At 36.2% G+C, this 19049-nt stretch overlaps 3 protein-coding genes across 3 annotated transcripts; all 3 read left to right on the plus strand.

The window, feature by feature from the left end:
• The first annotated feature begins 908 nt into the window (after positions 1-908).
• Positions 909-2707, plus strand: LOC114879317. The gene is made up of 9 exons (XM_029194145.2): positions 909-932; positions 988-1104; positions 1167-1284; positions 1349-1610; positions 1669-1779; positions 1854-1944; positions 2016-2149; positions 2466-2598; positions 2660-2707. The coding sequence occupies exons 1-9, from the start codon at positions 909-911 to the stop codon at positions 2705-2707; spliced, it is 1038 nt and encodes a 345-aa protein (XP_029049978.2).
• A 759-nt stretch (positions 2708-3466) lies between these two features.
• On the plus strand, positions 3467-12455 carry LOC114878972. Its single transcript, XM_046288608.1, has 16 exons — positions 3467-3621; positions 3739-3855; positions 3923-4040; positions 4101-4362; positions 4436-4552; positions 4630-4720; positions 4789-4922; positions 4994-5126; positions 9999-10115; positions 10180-10297; positions 10361-10622; positions 10694-10813; positions 11803-11893; positions 11973-12106; positions 12177-12309; positions 12368-12455. Exons 1-16 carry the CDS (start codon positions 3472-3474, stop codon positions 12416-12418), a joined length of 2148 nt encoding a protein of 715 aa, XP_046144564.1. The 5' UTR covers positions 3467-3471; the 3' UTR covers positions 12419-12455.
• A 773-nt stretch (positions 12456-13228) lies between these two features.
• On the plus strand, positions 13229-16315 carry LOC114878977 (odorant receptor 13a-like). The gene is made up of 9 exons (XM_029193399.2): positions 13229-13378; positions 14625-14741; positions 14806-14923; positions 14987-15248; positions 15320-15439; positions 15700-15790; positions 15870-16003; positions 16074-16206; positions 16265-16315. The coding sequence occupies exons 1-9, from the start codon at positions 13229-13231 to the stop codon at positions 16313-16315; spliced, it is 1176 nt and encodes a 391-aa protein (XP_029049232.2).
• Positions 16316-19049: the final 2734 nt, after the last annotated feature.

A 19049-nucleotide genomic window follows, 5' to 3' on the forward strand; every position in this document is an offset into this window, starting at 1 on the left:
ACCCCCGATATGTGAAAATGATCTAATTCTATATGTAGATTTACACTATACGTCGTTTTGCAAGATTCTTCTTGATGAACTCAAGTATCTTCACTAGATTCTGGTATAGAGTTTTACAAATTTTTCAGATTTCTAATGATGCAATTTTTCCGCCACACTTTAGCTTCTTACAATTTAAAATAAAATCCAAATTTTCGACGTTCAAACAGTTGAAGTTTCAATATTTCCATTGTACACAATCCACACGATAAAATGCAATTCGCTATCTGCATTTGATGCATTGCATTCAACTATACACCATTTATGTTTAATAGTATAACAGCACCTTTCGTGTACCATGAAAAGACAATGTTGATAAAGATACTGACATTGAAAGAGAAACCTTTTAACATCAATATTTGATGACTACTTTATGGATCTACTGACTGTAGGTTCTCATTGAACAGTACAAGTTATTAGATCTTATAACGAGTCAAACGACCGGAGCACACGCAAGAAGTGTTTTTTTTTTCAAAGATATCGTGAACAACTATATCAAAGACAAAAAACAAAGAAATGATTGAACAAATGCTTCTATAAGATTCGTCGAAAAACGGTGGCCAATAAGAGCCAGTTTCTTCGAGTGGCTACGAAATTATTCAAGGAAATAGTGCACCCCAAGAAAAGTGGGGTATAAAATTGTCGAATACAAAAGATCGTTTGCAACCCTCATACCTTTTTCTGCATTTTTTGCAACAAACCAACTGCGTCCATTTAATTTCTCAAACTGTTTTGCACGAACCATGAACGTGAATATTGTGGAGGAACGATTCTTGAAGTATAATAAACAAATCGGATTATTCGTAGGACTGTGGCCTGGTCAAAGTAGTTACCGGAGAACACTCAAACGAATTATTCTAATGGCGATAATGGTAGCGGGCTACTCTACACAGGTATTCGATTAGAATAATTTGAACCTCATGAGGATTCTATCATTTCTGATTGTAGGTTGCGAGACTTGTAGTTTTCTGTAGTGTGAACACTTTTCTAACTGATATACCTTTTTTGGTGGTAGCCTTAGGAACGATTATCAAAACGAGTAACTGTATTTTAAACGAATCTAAGGTAAGAGACCCGCGTTTGCAATGTTCATATTTTTTTCTTTTCTAACATCGTTGAAATTGCAGCTGAAGGGGCTTTTAAGTACTATCAGTGAAGATTGGTTGACGTTAAAATCGAAAGCTGAGTTTAAGATTATGTTAAAATATGGGAAGAGAGGATACCTTATAGCCATTCTCTATATGAGTAAGAGATCAGAACATTAATAACATAATACTAAATTCTACGAATCAAATAAATTTTCTTCTAGTGCATATGACTGTTTCCACGACTTTGTTTTCTACAATGCCTTTCGTATCACCTTTGCTAGACATCATCTTACCTCTAAACAAATCTCGGGAACCAATGTACTCTTATCCAGCTTATTACGGCGTCGATAACGAGAAGTATCATTTCGTCATCGTCGCGCACATGACAGCCATACTGTTCTTTACCAATGTTCTATATTGTGCTTGTGACATGAACTACGTTTACGTTGTGCAACATGCCTGCAGTTTATTAGCCATTACAGGGTAAGATTATGGTATATAAAATTTTTAAGTGTCTTTTTAATTTTCAAATTATTTGCAGACATCGTTTTAAGTGCGCGTGTTACGATCATCACACTTGTAATAAGATGAAGATGCGTAGGATATACAGGAATGTATGTGATTCCATTCGAACTCATCAACATGCTCTAAAGTTAGTACATATTGTCAAAAATGCTAGAATCTTAGTATTAATATGTACACCAACAATAAGTTAATTTGATGCAGTTACGTGAACCAAGTTGGAAGTGCTTACGACATTAGTCTCTTCGTCTCAATGGGACTGCTGCTGGGTAGTATCACCCTTTCTATATTAATGGTAAAATGTTTCTATTAACCTTCCTCTTATGTTCTCCAAAAGAATCGTTAAATATATTGGCATAAGTTTAGGTGACTAACAGTGAATTGGGCATGATGTGGTTCATCTACAATGTGTTTCTATTGACTCAATTGTTACATGTATTTTTCTTAGTCGTTCAGGGCCAATTTGTGATCAATTCTGAAGACAATCTCTATAAAACCATGTGAGTGATCAATCGGTGAACACTGATTCCAAATTTTCACCAAAATGCATTCTCACTCACCGATTAATTTCGACGAAAAGAACCAACATCTTCGTAACTCATTCACGAATTTTTCATTTCATTTGTCCATTATTTAGATAGAGTAGGCCTGCACAACAAGTAGTGTAGCGGGCAATGGTGCTCTCCTCGGCCCATGGGTAAAACAAAGGGCGACAGCTTATCACTTTGAATGCTTCACATATATTTCAATTCAGCTGATCATTTTTGTTTCATCGTTCATCTGTACAGATAATTGGATAAAAAATATTATTTTCAGAGGGGAGGCAACGTGGTACAATGCTACAAACGAAACAAAAACGCTATACGTTTTAGCTCTGAGGAGAAGTTTGACTCCTCCACTGCTAACAGCTGGAGGTTTTGTAAAGTTGGATTTGAAAACCTTCACCGAGGTAATTGGATCATTTTTAGATTGCAAAAAATTACAAATATAAATGGAAATTTTATTTTCAGATTATAAGAGCATCAGTTTCATACTATACGGTAATGAAATCTAAATAAAAGAATGGTTTGAAAATCTTTCGTAACTAATACGCACAAATAATATGTGATTAATGTCACTCATTAAGATGTGATTACCATGATAATAATAATATAAACTATTTCATGAATAATTTTGCATTTTATCGCGGATTTAATGAAATAGATAGTCACAAATATGTAAGTAATAATTTAAATAAAATATCAGAAAATTAATGAAACTGTACCTTAGAGTACTTCAGGTTCCAAATTATTTGTGTTTTCACATCACTTATTATATAATTTCCAATTTACACAAGATTCAATTTACTATACTACCTTCTTTTTCCATCAACACTACTTCTGTAATGCTCGTTCCTTCGTGTACGTGTCACTACTGATACCTTCGCCCAGCTAAGACAGAATTACAATTTACTGTTTTTACACTCTGCTATATCATTTAATCGAGCCACTTACATTTAAACTACCGAAAGCACTTGAATTCGGAATTTCAACCAATAAGCTGGTATACTTTAGTTGCATGTACCGTAGAAGGAACGAGGGAAACCTTTTTCATATTAATGTCCAATTATGCGCCACCGTTTCTAGCTTCGTTATGAAGCTATTTGCGTTTCTGCGAGAACTACGCCAATTTGCCGTTAATGTGTGATTAAAGTTTTATACAAAAAATGAAATGTGCAAAAGAACTATAGAATAGATGGAAGAAAATCAGTTTTACAATTGCCTTCTTCGCGACAAGCACGCTTGTATAGTTAGGTTTCTCTAGCTGGTTTGCTTGTCTCGTCATGGATGATATTGGGATACAACAACGCTATTTGAAGCTTACAAAAAGATGCCTGATCATCAGTGGAATTTGGCCTAAACAGACCAAGTCTATGAAAAACATACTTCGATTTATCGTCTACATTACCACCGTTCCTTGTATCATGTCACAGGTACACACATGGTATAGTATCGATTTTCTTGAATGCACGCATATCGCTCTCTTTCGGCATTTAATTTGGTCAAAGAATTAACCGTGCCAGCCAACGATTGATTAATATTCATTACAGATAGCATATGTAGCATGCTTTTTCAGCTTGACTGCTGTGGTAGAGCAGCTATCATTTTTACTGGCGATGGTACTGGGGTTGTTTAAGCAAGGAGCTTATATCGTAAACGAGGAAAAAGTGAGCAAACATACGCGTTACTCTCTCTTCTGTCTTTAGTTACAGAAAATTGATAATTTGATTGCAGTTTAAAGGGCTTTTGAATGGTATGTTCAATGACTGGGCAGTGGATAGATCGAAAGAGGAGCTTGCTATTATGACATCGTACATGGAAAGAGGAGCCCTTTTCGCGTCAATTTATTTGGGTAAGAAGATTTTCAACTAATCATTTGCGTAGAATCAACTATTTAAATTGTTGTTTTTAGCAAATGCATACAGCTGCACCGGTCTATTCATGCAAATGCCATGGTGGCCACGGATTGCCGACCTCGTGATGCCACTGAATGAATCTCGGCCTCGAGCGTACATTTTTCCAGCTTATTATTTCATTGACGATACGGATTATTATTACTGGATAATAACACACATGAGTATTGCAACTGTATTAACTACGATCGTCTATATCGCCTGTGACACTTGTTACATATATGCTGTGCAACATGCTTGCGGGTTATTGGCTGTGGCTGGGTAAGAACAGGTTGCATTCAAATCAGCAACAAAAATTTTTACTTTCTGAAACACGAGTCTTTTTGTAATTTAGATATCGTTTCGAGCAAGCAGTCGAGGACATTTCTGACGAAAGCAAAATTGTAAAAATGTCGAAGAAAACATACAGAAGAGTGCGTTACTCGGTTGAGGGACATGATCGCGCATTAAAGTTGGTATACTACGATACGTTTAAATTCTTTACACTGTATTACTTATTATTCTATCGTTCGTTTTCAAATTCTTTAGATATGTAAGAGAAATTGAAGACATTCATCGTGGTTATCTTTTCTTTTGTATGGGTATTATGGTTGCAGCCTTTAGTGGTACGTTAGTTATGGTAAGTTTTTTAAATTCAATACCATCCTACGATAAGAATCTTCATAAAATGTCACTTTTCGAAACCAGGTATCAAGTATGGAGATTTGTATGCAGTTCTATCAGTGTTGCACCTTCTTAGTTGTTCAATTGATGCATATGTTTTTCCTGACACTTCAAGGACAATTTGTAATTAATTCAAACGATGAGACTTATAATAAAATGTGAGTAATGAATTAACACAGACCTCTCGTAAATCATCTGGAAAAAGAAAAAAAAACTATGCCGTTTACAGATACGACGGATTATGGTACAATGCCGTACCTAAAACGCAAATATTATACATCTTAGCATTAAGATCGAGCATGACCCCTCCTCAAATAACAGCCGGAGGTCTTATTCCAATGAACCTGCAAACCTTCGCAGACGTAATATATTAATTACTATTACATCGATTTGGTCCAATTAAAAAAAACTTGAATATCTGTTTTTAGGTGATAAAAACATCAGTTTCATACTTTACGGTGTTGAAAGCTACGTAACCGAATGATCGAGATAAAGGAATTGATTACTATAAGAAAGGCAAAACGATAGATGACACGTATGGTGTCTTAAGATAAGGTGCACCATGAACACATAATTGGTATACGTGTTGCATACGGGATTAATTCAATTTTATAAAACAAATATAATTTTATACATTGATTATAATTGTATTTTGTAATATAAATCTGTCAGCATGAAGAACGAAGGTTAAAGCATAGATATATCGTGTTTAATTATTGGGAATCCAGAAAACCTTGCAACCTTTCTCATTAATCTCGTTGCAAATATTAATCTGGAATCTGGACCGTGGGATTAGGTCAGTTTAAACGGGCATGAACCTCGCGGTGACTTTCTCACAGAGCTTCATGGCGAAGGCACCAACATCTCTAAACTATTTCAGAACTGATAACGAACTGATTTTCGTGTGTGTTTCAACATTTTTAAACAACTTCCACCAAATTAAACATCAAGTTTAATTGCTGCGATTCATGTTCGAACAATTGCAAAAAAAGAAACATAGACGATTGATTTAAAAAGCTTCAATGAAAGCTAACATTGAATTCACTGAACGTAGTACACATTATAGCGAACACTTTCATGTCTACTTCAGTTTGAGATATTGCTTTTTAGTGGTTGTCAATTATTTAAAGAAACTAATGCAAACATACCTTGTTATTATATCGAGATAGCTTTTTGTACAGTGTATTCTTAAAAGCGAATATGAATAATTAAGACACCGTTTGCGATGTAGGCGCGTATAGCATGCACGCCACACGGAAATTATTCGAACAAATGTAGACGAATAATGAGGCTGTAGAGTCTATCAAGTATTGCGTTTTCAAAAAATCGCCTACCACTTCTGACAGTTCTACATATCCAGGAAAGTAGCAACACGGTCAAGTTGTATTTCATTATGGACAGAGACAAGATAGAACAGCAGTACTTGAAAGTCACGAAAATATTCGCGAATCTAGCTGGAACGTGGCCTTATCAAAGACCTTTGTCAAAATTAATTATAATAATCATTTCTTCTCTTGTAACGATACCAGCTATCTATACTCAGGTACCGATTTAAGCACGAATACTTTTCTTTTTAAGCAGTGATTAAACTACGAAAAAACTTTTATATTTTTAATTTTTCTGGACAAAGAATTCCCGTCGTTTAAATTAAATTTCATCAGTGTCAGATTCATTTGCAACGAAAGCACGCATTGATTTTTAGATAGCCTATATCGCACTAGTTCGTGAACTGGATGTCTTGATGGAAGAATTTCCTTTCATCGCTGTAGGAATGGGAATACTCGTAAAACAAACCAATTCTTTCATCTACGGTTCGAGGGTGAGGATGTTCATTAACACTAGTCTCCATTATGTCCTTTTCTAAAAGTGTGTGTTTAATTACCATAGCTTAAATTGCTTTTGGATGGAATGTACGAGGACTGGACAGTAAACAAGTCAAAGGAAGAAATCGTCATTATGAAGACATACGCTGAAAGAGCAACCTATTTTACGTCCTTCTATGCAAGTAAGGCAATTTTGAATCATACACGTTCATTCATTATTCTTATGATCTCCACGGAAATTTAAAAATGACATTATTATTTTTACAGTGACTGCTATATTTACCACGGTATTTTTCATTAACATGCCTCTCGTGCCTCGTATTTTGGACAAACTGATACCGCTAAATGAATCACGAGATTCATTGTACATGTATGAGCCTTACTATGGGTGGGACGAAGAGAAATACTTCTACGTTACGGTGACCCATATGTCTCTTTTCGTGATATTCATACTGTTCGTCTACACTGCCGTTGATACGATTTTCATATACTTTGTACAACACGCTTGCGGACTTCTAGAAGTATCCGGGTAAAAAGAATCGATTTGAAATTAACAATTACGAACAGTTTTAATAGTTATGAATTTTCGTAGACATCGTTTCAAACACGCGATCGAAAACTTTTCCAGCTGTGAAAAGAAAATTATGGATCCAGCCGAAGAAATATACAAAAGAGTGTGCCATTCAATAAAAGCGCACGAACGAGCAATTACGTGCGTATAATAAATGCATTTTTAATTTTTCAATTTCATTTTCAACTTATTTTCATGTATGAAAAGTTACTGAAAATGGTTTCCGATGAACAATAGGTATAATCATTTAACTTCTTTTACTTTCTCACTTTTGTTTCTGTTACTTCTTTTTGTCGCGTTATTCGATATTCTTTCCAAACAGATATCTGAACGAAATCCGGGACATCAACATGATTTATTTTTTAATTTTCATGACGTTGGCAACCATGGTTTTCAGCGTTTCATTATACAAGGTAATTTTTGTTCCAAATATTTCGGGTAAGATGGTTTCTAATTATTGTACAAACGATTGCTTCAAAACAGCTGTCAACGATGGAAATCAATGGAGACACAGAGTGCTGCTTCCACTGCGTTTTCTTCTTCGTTCAGTTGATGCATATACTTTTTACGGTGCTACAAGGGCAGTTCGTGATTAATGCCATCGATGTTGTCTATGACCACATGTGAGTATTAAGGCTAATTTGTTTCATTTGCAAAATTTAAACATTTAATTCATTTTTGAGTACAGATACGAAGCACTGTGGTACAATGTACCGCCCAAAACGCAAGCATTGTATCTATTAGCGTTAAGAAGAACCCTAACTCCACCTGAAATATCAGCCGCCGGAGTAGTTACATTTAACTTGCAGAGCTTTTCAGCTGTAATTATACATTATTTATTAGCTATTAGATATCTTATAAAGATACCGCTAATAGTAGGCTAATATAATTCAAAATAAAAACCTGCAGCATTAGATTAGAAAATGAATGTTCTTAGCAGGTATTTTCTACTACGGCTGTCAACGGATTAAACATAAAATATTGCTTTCAGATCATAAAGACTTCCGTTTCATATTTTATGGTACTGAAGAGCACCTGAATGGTTAATTGAAGCAACAGAAACGATTGAAATAACGATAAACCGTCATAGGAATATTTATAAAATAAGGTGCACGACAAACACGTTACTAAAACAACTGTTACACACGAGACAAAATTAAAAATCAAACCCGATTATAATTTGTTATACGAACCTTAATAATATGTACAATGAGAAGGAAAGTTCAACATTATAAATTGAATTTGACTATAATTTAATACCTTTATGAATTTGAAGAAAAAGTGGTAACTCCTAACATATAATTTTCATTCTTAATTACCCGGGAATAAAATTTATAGTATTTTTATAGCAGTGGGATATGAAAAGATCGAGGATTCTGTCGTGTGCACAGGTGTCGCAGATACGTACTGAAATTCTTCATCGTAAATTGAAAATTACACCACCATTCAACGTGAGTCGCGAACGGCACGGTACTTTTCGCGAAAGTCAAGAATCTAGAGTAATTGGCCACATCGGGGCAAGGAGAGCAAGTTTTTTCTTTGAATGGATATGTACCTATTGCCAGCGGACATTGGCAATAACGGTGATATATGCGATGTTAGGATTGCTGAAATTACCTTTCTTATTATTTCACGCTGATAACACGATAACTGAGATAATTATTAGATTTCTAATTAAATTCACGATCTTCGTTATAATTTTCACAAGCACTCCTGTTCACTAGAACAACAGAAAACAAAGAACTACAAACACTTGATGCAACACGCGAGTAAAGTAATCAATAACGATGTTTTTCATAAAGTAGAGGTAGAAACTAATAGTGGATAGCAGAGGCGTGTGAATATTTCATATCCAATTTGCTCTTCCATTTATTGTCGCTGATTGTCAGTTTTTACATCCGCTTAATGCAAATGTATCATATTGTATTATATTGAGGACGATTTTTACGCAGTATATCCTTAAAAGGGTGAATGAATAATTAAAGTAACGTTTATCTTCGACTAATGCAGTGCGTTCAGTGATATACTCGCTTGCATGAGACATGAAAATTATTCAAACGGGGCTGCAAGGTCTATCGCGGCCAATTTTTGAAGAGCTTAACTGCCCTTCGCCCTGACAGTCGTATTACATATCCACGAAGGGTCAAAGTAGTCAGTCGAAACTGAACCATGGACGCAGCAACACTGGAAAAACGTTACTTGAAAGTCACCAAAAGATTCGTCAAGTTATCCGGAATTTGGCCCTCCGAGACCAAGTTTTCTAAATACCTTGCGCGATTTATTATAAATCTTATCGCAGTCACAGCTGTGGCTACGCAGGTAAATTGCACGTTTGATTACACGTTTGTTTTCCAATAGCCACTGGGTGATCGTTGTAGAGCTTTTCGCCCTGAACACGAATCCGAAAACCGAATTGCTCTATCACTCTCAGTTTTCGAAAAACACGAGTTTTTGTAAAAACATTTGTTTTCGTGGGAAAAGGACCTATTACGCGGAAACTAAAAACGCTAAAACATTTGCATTGTTCTTAAAAGATAGAGGAGAGTTTACCTCTAATAAATAAATTTCAAAACCGTCTTCAATCGAATGTCGATTGATAAAGTCGTAATACTCGTCAATCGATTTTTAATAGGTCATTTTCCCTCCAAAACACATGTTTTTACAGAAACTCGTGTTTTTCGGAAACTGAGGGTGATAGAGCAATTCGGTTTTCAGATTCGTGTTCAGGATGAGAAAGTGTACAACGATCACGCAGTGACTATTGAAAAATAGAGAGAACGTTTAAATTTGTTGGACAGTGTTATCAATCTGAACTTCGTGCCAAACGATTGTGCTTTTAGACGGCAAATGTGGTGTGCTTCTTTAGTATGGATTCTTTAGTAGATGATATTCCTTTCATGACGGCATTATTCGCATTACTAAGTAAACAATGGACTTATGTTGTTAAGGAGAAGAAGGTGAGAAGATTAACATGCACTGAATTATTATTTCGTTTACACAAGACGAGTTGTTTAAACGTAGTTCAAATTGCTTCTGGATGGAATATATGAGGATTGGGCGATAGACAGATCGAAAGAAGAACTTAATATTATGACGACGTACGCCATAAGAGGAGCTTTTCTTACATCTTTTTACGTAGGTAAGAGAATTCCATATTCGTCAATTATATTGAAAAAGATCTGTGAGTTTAATTTGTTTATAGGGAATGCCTACTTCTGTGTGTTTGTATTTATTAACCTACCGCATATACCACGAATTTTGGATAAAATAACACCACAAAATGAAACGCGAAATCGATTGTTCATTTATCCGGCTTATTACGCGATCGACGAAGAGAAATACTATTATGCTATAATGGCACATATGTCTTTAACAATAATATCAGCGCTGGTTGTGTACTCTGCTTGCGATACGATGTATATGTTCCTGGTGCAACATGCTTGCAGTTTAATGGCTGTGTCAGGGTAAAAAAAGAACATTTTCAGGTGATGTTAAACATTAAAAAATGTAATGAAATAAGTAAAAATGTTCACAGGTATCGTTTCAAACACGCGATCGATTTTTCTATTGATGAAAAGGGGAAAAATGTTGATACTCCTAATGAGATACATCGGAAGGTGTGTTACGCGGTTCAGGGACACGAACGAGCCAACCTGTGGGTATCACTGTACATTAAATTTATCTCTTTTTTTATTAACACCTTGTTGTATTTGTAAATTTGTGACATTGAAACATTTCACAATTTTGGAAACTTTCATTTATAATTAGGTATTTAAGGGGGGACATACAATTAGAACTTTCAAAAAATGCAAATTTTTTTTGCATAAATTGTTAGTTCAATATGTCAAGAATATCATCCCAAAATTTGAAAAAGAAGTTCGAAGTATTTTTGAAGCTATAGCCACCGAGCGTGACACGCCTCTTGAGCATTGCTGGGGCCAAGCAAAACTTTAAACGCGTTTTTCTCGAAACATGATTTTTTACATTGGCGGGAAATGTAACTCAAAAATTATTTAACCGATCTTTCTGAAATTTTTATCACAGCTTCATAGCACTATTACCTTGTCGCTAAACCTAATTGTTTTTGTAAAAAGTACTTTCTTATTGCAAAAAATATTAAAAAAGTACACAAGAAAACCTGTAAAAATTTACTATTTTTTCCAAACACATAAATCTTCCAATTCTCAACTTTTCAATTTGTATTTAGGCACAATTAGAAACTATGGGTATGAGTAATAAGTTCTGTCTGTCCTCAATGTTTGAGAAGGATATAACGGGCGCTACACGTCACGCCGATTTCCACCTCCCGCGCGGACCTGTTGGACTATCGTATTAATAAACCCCCATTTTGAAAAATTAAAGATTGAAAAAAATATAATTTTGTACCTTAATATAGGTATTAATAAATGCCAAAGTTTCAAAAATGTACCACTATTTCTTTCTGCCCAAAAAATTTCCGCAAAAGCTTGCAAATTTCTAACTTTCAATTGTATGTCCCCCCTTAATCAACATAAATCGTGTTCTTTACCCTTAACACATCTCCACCCGTAAATAAATGAAGAAGTTAACATATCGCATCGCGCTTGATTTTCACAATTTTCGCATCAAATACTTGCATTTTTTTAATCTAATGATTTCAAATAGATATCTGAAAGAAATTGAGAATATCCACTTTCATTATCTCCTCATTTCTATGATCCTGGTAATGATAGCTGTCACAGTTACGTTATTTAAGGTAATATTATTTTTTATATAGATTGAATGTTCCTGAATGAAATGTCACGATCGTTGTATAAATAATTATTTGAAAGCAGATATCGACAATGAAAATTAGCACGGAGTTCTACAAATATTGCAGCTTCCTAATCGTTCAGCTAATGCACATATTTTTTCTATCGATTCAAGGACAGTTCCTCGCGAATGTAAACGACGAGATCTATGACAATATGTGAGTAAGGGATGAGTATGAGGAAAAATAAAATTGGAATAAATAACATTCGAAAAATTTGGACTCTTAGATACGAAGCTATGTGGTATAACGCTCCGGTCAAAACGCAAGCGTTATACGTGTTGGTGTTAAGGAAAGCCCTGACTCCTCTTGAACTAACTGCCGGTGGTTTTGTTACGATGAATTTGCAGAGTTTCGCAGATGTAATTATATTCGTTACTAAAACTGAAAATGATCTGCTAAATCACCTTCTGTTTTCAGGTAATCAAAACTTCCGTTTCGTATTTTACGGTGTTGAAGAGTTTGCAATGAACTGATAGGAACAGCAAAGCAATGATGTATGATAAATGTATAAATAATGCTAATATTAAAATGGTTATGCACTTACTGTTACGAATAACTAAGTAGTAAATAGTAAATAATAAGTAAATACTAAAAGAAAACTGTGAAAACGAGGGAATTGAAACGTCAGAGAATGTTAATTGAACTTAATCCACCTTAAGCACCGTTTTAGACAGTGACAGAGGAGGAAATAAGTATTCCAGAAACTGAAAGCTGAGAAGAAATTACCTTTCTTATTATTTCACGCTGATAACACGATAACTGAGATAATTATTAGATTTCCAATTAAATTCACGATCTTCGTTATAATTTTCACAAGCACTCCTGTTCACTAGAACAACAGAAAACAAAGAACTACAAACACTTGATGCAACACGCGAGTAAAGTAATCAATAACGATGCTTTTCATAAATTAGAGGTAGAAACTAATAGTGGGTAGCAGAGGTGTGTGAATATTTCATATCCAATTTACTCTTCCATTTATTGTCGCTAATTGTCAGTTTTTACATCCGCTTAATACAAATGTATCATGTTTTATTATATTGAGGACGCTTTTCACGCAGTATATCCTTAAAAGGGTGAATGAATAATAAAAGTAACGTTTATCTTCGACTAATGCAGTGCGTTCAGTGATATACTCGCTTGAATGAGACATGAAAATTATTCAAACGAGGCTGCAAGTTCTACCGCGGTAAATTTTTGAAGAACTTAACTGCCCTTCGCCCTGACAGTCGTATTACATATCCACGAAGGGTCAAAGTAGTCAGTCGAAACTGAACCATGGACGCAGCAACACTGGAAAAACGTTACTTGAAAGTCACCAAAAGATTCGTCAAGTTATCCGGAATTTGGCCGACCGAGACCAAGTTTTTTAAATACCTTGCGCGATTTATTATAAATCTTATCGTAGTCACAGCTGTGGTTACGCAGGTAAACTGCACGTCTGATTACACGTTTGTTTTCCAATAGCCACTGGGTGATCGTTGTAGAGCTTCTCGTCCTGAACACGAATCCGAAAACCGAATTGCGCTATCACTCTCAGTTTTCGAAAAACACGAGTTTTCGTAAAAACATTTGTTTTGATGGGAAAAGGACCTATTACGCGGAAAGTAAAAACGCTAGAACATTTGCATTGTTCTTAAAAGATAGAGGAGAGTTTACCTCTAATAAACAAATTTCAAAACTGTCTTCAATCGAATGTCGATTGATAAAGTCGTAATACTCGTCAATCGATTTTTAATAGGTAATTTTCCCTCCAAAACACATTGTTTTTACAGAAACTCGTGTTTTTCGAAAACTGAGGGTGATAGATCAATTCGGTTTTCAGATTCGCGTTGAGGATGAGAAACTCTACAACGATCACGCAGTGACTATTGAAAAACAGAGAAAACGTTTAAAGGGTATAGCCGGATAAGATGGCCAAAAGTGCCCCCAAACCAAATTCGACTTGCTATGAATCATTCGATAGGTGATAAAAAAAAACCAGTCTGTGCCAAGTTTCAACACTGTATCTCATCTGGGAGGATAGTTACGCGTAAAAATGTGATTGCGAGATTTTTGGCCAATTTCTCCTATTTAGTGACATTCGAAAATTCTGAAACAAATCAGAGGCATTTCTACTTGTGAGGCACATATTACAGAATTCTGTCAGATTTTTATATTGAAAACTGAGGCTGTGAAAAATCAAAAACGTGGAAAAATCTTGATAAATGGCGATTTTGTATTGAAGGAGATGAGGTCCTACGATCATATTTTTTTTATAAGTGTATATTATTGATACTATCATCCTCAATTGTTTCAGATTTTTGGCAGAGGTGTGCCATAGTTAAAAAAATCGGTTTTTTCACGGCTTCAGTTTTCAATCTAAAAGTCTGAAAAAATTGAGTAATATGTGCCTCACAAGTAGAAATGTCTGATTTTTTTCAAAATATTCGAATGTCAGTAATTAGGAGAAATTGGCCGAAAACCTCACAATCACATTTTTACCCGTAACTACCCTCCCAGAGGAGATACAGGATTGAAACTTGGCACAGACTGGTTTTTTTTTATCACCTATCGAATGGTTCATAGCAAGTCGAATTTGGTTTGGGGGCACTTTTGACCATCTTATCCGACTATACCCTTTGTTGGACAGTGTTATCAATCTGAACTTCGTGCCAAACGATTGTACTTTTAGACGGCAAATGTGGTGTGCTTCTATAGTATGGATACTTTAGTGGATGATATGCCTTTCATGATGGCATTAATCGCATTACTAAGTAAACAGTGGACTTATGTTGTTAAGGAGAAGAAGGTGAGAATATTAACATGCACTGAATTATTTTTTCGTTTACACAAGACGAGTTGTTTAAACGTAGTTCAAATTGCTTCTGGATGGAATATATGAGGATTGGGCGATAAACAGATCGAAAGAAGAACTTAATATTATGACGACGTACGCTATAAGAGGAGCCTTTTTTACATTTTTTTACGTAGGTAAGAGGATTCCATATTTATCAATTATATTGAAAAAGATCTGTGAGTTTAATTTGTTTATAGGGAATGCCTACTTCTGTGTGTTTGTATTTATTAACCTACCGCATATACCACGAATTTTGGATAAAATAACACCACAAAATGAAACGCGACATCGATTGTTTATTTATCCGGCTTATTACGCGATCGACGAAGAGAAATACTATTATGCTATAATGGCACATATGTCTTTAGCAATAATATCAGCGCTAGTTGTGTACTCTGCTTGCGATACAATGTATATGTTCCTGGTGCAACATGCTTGCAGTTTAATGGCGGTGTCAGGGTAAAAAAAGAACATTTTCAGGTGATGTTAAACATTAAAAAACGTAATGAAATAAGTAAAAATGTTCACAGGTATCGTTTCAAACACGCGATCAATTTTTCTATTGATGAAAAGTCGAAAAATGTTGATACTCCTAATGAGATACATCGGAAGGTGTGTTACGCGATTCAGGGACACGAACGAGCCAACCTGTGGGTATCATTATACATTAAATTTTTCTCTTTTTTTATTAACACCTTGTTGTATTTGTAAATTTGTGACATTGAAACATTTCTCAGTTTTGGAAACTTTCATTTATAATTAGATACTTAATCAACATAACTCGTGTTTTTTACCCTTAACACATTTCCATCTGTAAATAAATACAAAAGTTAAAATATCGCATCGTGCTTGATTTTCATAATTTTCGCATCAAATACTTGCATTTTTTTAATCTAATGATTTCAAATAGATATCTGAAAGAAATTGAGGACATCCACTTTCATTATCTCCTCATTTCTATGATCCTGGTAATGATAGGTGTCAGCGTTACGTTATTTAAGGTAATATTATTTTTTATATAGATTGAATGTTCCTGAATGAAATGTCACGATCGTTGTATAAATAATGATTTGAAAGCAGATATCGGCAATGAAAATGAACACGGATTTCTACAAATATTGCAGCTTCCTAATCGTTCAGCTAATGCACATATTTTTTCTATCGATTCAAGGACAGTTCCTCGCGAATGTAAACGACGAGATCTATGACAATATGTGAGTAAGGAATGAGTATGAGGAAAAATAAAATTGGAATAAATAACATTCGAAAAATTTGCACTCTCAGATACGAAGCTATGTGGTATAACGCTCCGGTCAAAACGCAAGCGTTATACCTGTTTGTGTTAAGGAAAGCCCTGACTCCTCTTGAACTAACTGCCGGTGGTTTTGTTACGATGAATTTGCAGAGTTTCGCAGATGTAATTATATTCGTTCCTAAAACTGAAAATGATCTGCTAAATCACCTTCCGTTTTCAGGTAATCAAAACTTCTGTTTCGTATTTTACGGTGTTGAAGAGTATGCAATGAACTGATAGGAACAGCGGAGCAATGAAGTATGATAAATTTATAAATAATGCTGATATTAAAATGGTTATGCACTTACTGTTACGAATAACTAAGTAGTAAATAGTAAATAATAAGTAAATACTAAAAGCAAACTGTGAAAACGAGGGAATTGAAACGTCAGGGAATGTTAATTGAACCTAACCCACCTTAAGCACCGTTTCAGACAGTGACAGAGGAGGAAAGAAGTATTCCAGAAACTGAAAGCTGAGAAGCAGAAAATTTAATAGAAATATCCTATCGCGAAATCTAGGATAGCGTTGTAATTAGTCTGGAAAGTATGCAAGGTCGGATCTAGCACGAACTGGTCGAATCCCACGGTCTTCAATCGATGCTGCCGCTTGTAACGAGAGTAATAAGGCTCAGGCTACATACGAAACTTGCTTCCGTGAACTGGCTACACGCAAATACATGGGGTAAGACGATGTCTGTAATTGAAATCGTTATTCACCTTGATTTAGAAACGTGCTGCTGCTCTGTAACATGAATGTACAGCGCGGTTTCTCGGTCGCTTTGAGCTTTCTTGCACAGAGTTACACGTTTTACAAAGAACATTGAAATCAAGACGCATAAAAAAATAGAACAAGTAACATTACAAGGAACCACGTGTGGGGAGTAACAATCAAAGGACGTTGTGCGACTACAGTCACCTTTCAGAAACAAGTAAAATTTCTGGAACACTTACATATATCCTCCGCAAATTGTCGTCACCCGATAGAGTGTCAACGCGTTAGAAAATAACATCTGTGTCAGTAAACGAAGATAAGAAACAGCGTTTTTTTTTAAATATCCATCAGCAATGTTCATCATAAACATAAGGTTGGAAGATGACTACCATTCGCATCGAGGTCCTTTCACGGGACTGTTCGTTCCTCGACGCAGAAATCGCATCGAGGTGCATCCTGTTCGCGGCCGTTGCGTGGAGATTACGAGCGTACGCTTCACGCGTCCATAATTTACACACGGCACAAAACACAGGTGTCTTTGTCCTGAATATCGGCAGCGATCCCGATCAAACAGGCCTAGCCGGTGCTCGTGTCTGGTTATATGAAAATATACGTTTTCACTGCGCTTTCTCGAGCCGCGAAAAATCGCTGGCGACACCAGGTGAGCCGAGAATTTCGTCTTGTTCAACGGCTTCCGTGTTCGACCAGCCAGCGTACAGATCGGCTGATAGGAATCTTCGAAGCGGCAGTTGCCACGGCTCGTTCGATTTCACGGGCACCACGTATGTAGTATGTACGCGAAGAGCAGCCTAGAGAAACAAGGACGATCTCTGTCGAAGAGGAAAAGCTTGGCCACAGTTGCTCGTCTCGAGCCATATATGGGTTAGCCTAATTTCTGCCAACCATCTCGTGGAATTTCTCGTCGATCTCCCGACAGACTGACCGTACGTATTTATCTCCGCGTTTCAGAGCTACTGCGGCTTTGTGTGCATCGTGGTATTCTTCCAAGTGGGCCATCGACTTCGCGAAACGCCGTTGCAACTTAGGATCGTGCCGTGGTGGAGCAGTGACACGGTCACTGGTAAAAAGGTGAACGTTTTACATTAGCTTTGTTGGGTTCGCGTTTGCCTTTGTCTGGCTTGAGTTTCATAGATTCTGAGGAGGAAAATTCTTTTTTGATACACAGAGCCGATAACTGGGAGGATCTAGTTCGTTTGAAAGAGGCGTCCAGGCTGCCGCAATGCATCATTCTACGGCGGTTACAGAGGGCGGGGACAACTTCCTCCTACGCAGAGATATCTTAGACGCAGACGTCGAGGCATTCACAGACTCGCCAGGATCAATATGAGAAAGTTCCAGGATGCCGAAATCCTCGGCAGTTCCGCGAAACTGCCGGCTTGCTCTTCCTTTTTCCTCGCTCCACCGGCCTAGCCAAACCCCTTTGCCTTTTTCGGATAGTTCGGGCTATTCGGGATGCTTTTTCATTCGAGTGCCAGAGAGCACCATAAATTCGTTTCTTTGTACATGTTGCTGAATGTAGCGATGCCCAGGTAATCATTATAAATCACTTTCAACATCGATTCAATTTCGGACTAATTTCCGACATTTTTCAATGTCTTGAAAATCTTCAAAGTTGTAAAGTTTTAAATAACATCGATCGAGAGCTTTACAATGTAATAATTGAATTATCCCGAAATTTGTAAGAGGTAATTTTGCATGTTGATTACCAATCATGAAATACAAAATTTGCAACCACGATAAAAACCACTAAATGGGCAGTCGTTCATTAGGTAATCTTCGAGAGTTACAGACAAGTGCGTGGCCATATTTACGATGGTCCCCATAAAAGTACGTTTACGAGGCAGCAGACTTTAAGGATGCTCGCCCAATACCGTGACGACAGACATGTTCTCCCAAATTGTTTCCCGACGATTTTATTGAAAGTTTCACAGCTATCAAAATGACGCCCATAAATTCTACGTGCTTTATTATCTATACTCTTAAGATTTTCGTCTCGCGAACAAGCCTGAATTATTCGATTTTCTTAGAACGCCAAACACGCTCAAAGACGTGTCGTTTTGCGTGCTGAACTTTGAAGTCCGGCCATGTAACACTTTAGTCTGGCCATTATTTTTATGGAGAATCATAAAAAAATTTTGCGATGAGCCTGTTGGAAAGGTGAGAAAGATTCTTGTAAACCTTATGTACGTTGCAGAGCGGGTGCCATGGCCAATTTTGGGCACAGACGAACG

Source organism: Osmia bicornis, chromosome 2, assembly GCF_907164935.1.
Source record: "Osmia bicornis bicornis chromosome 2, iOsmBic2.1, whole genome shotgun sequence".
Classification (NCBI taxonomy): domain Eukaryota; kingdom Metazoa; phylum Arthropoda; class Insecta; order Hymenoptera; family Megachilidae; genus Osmia; species Osmia bicornis.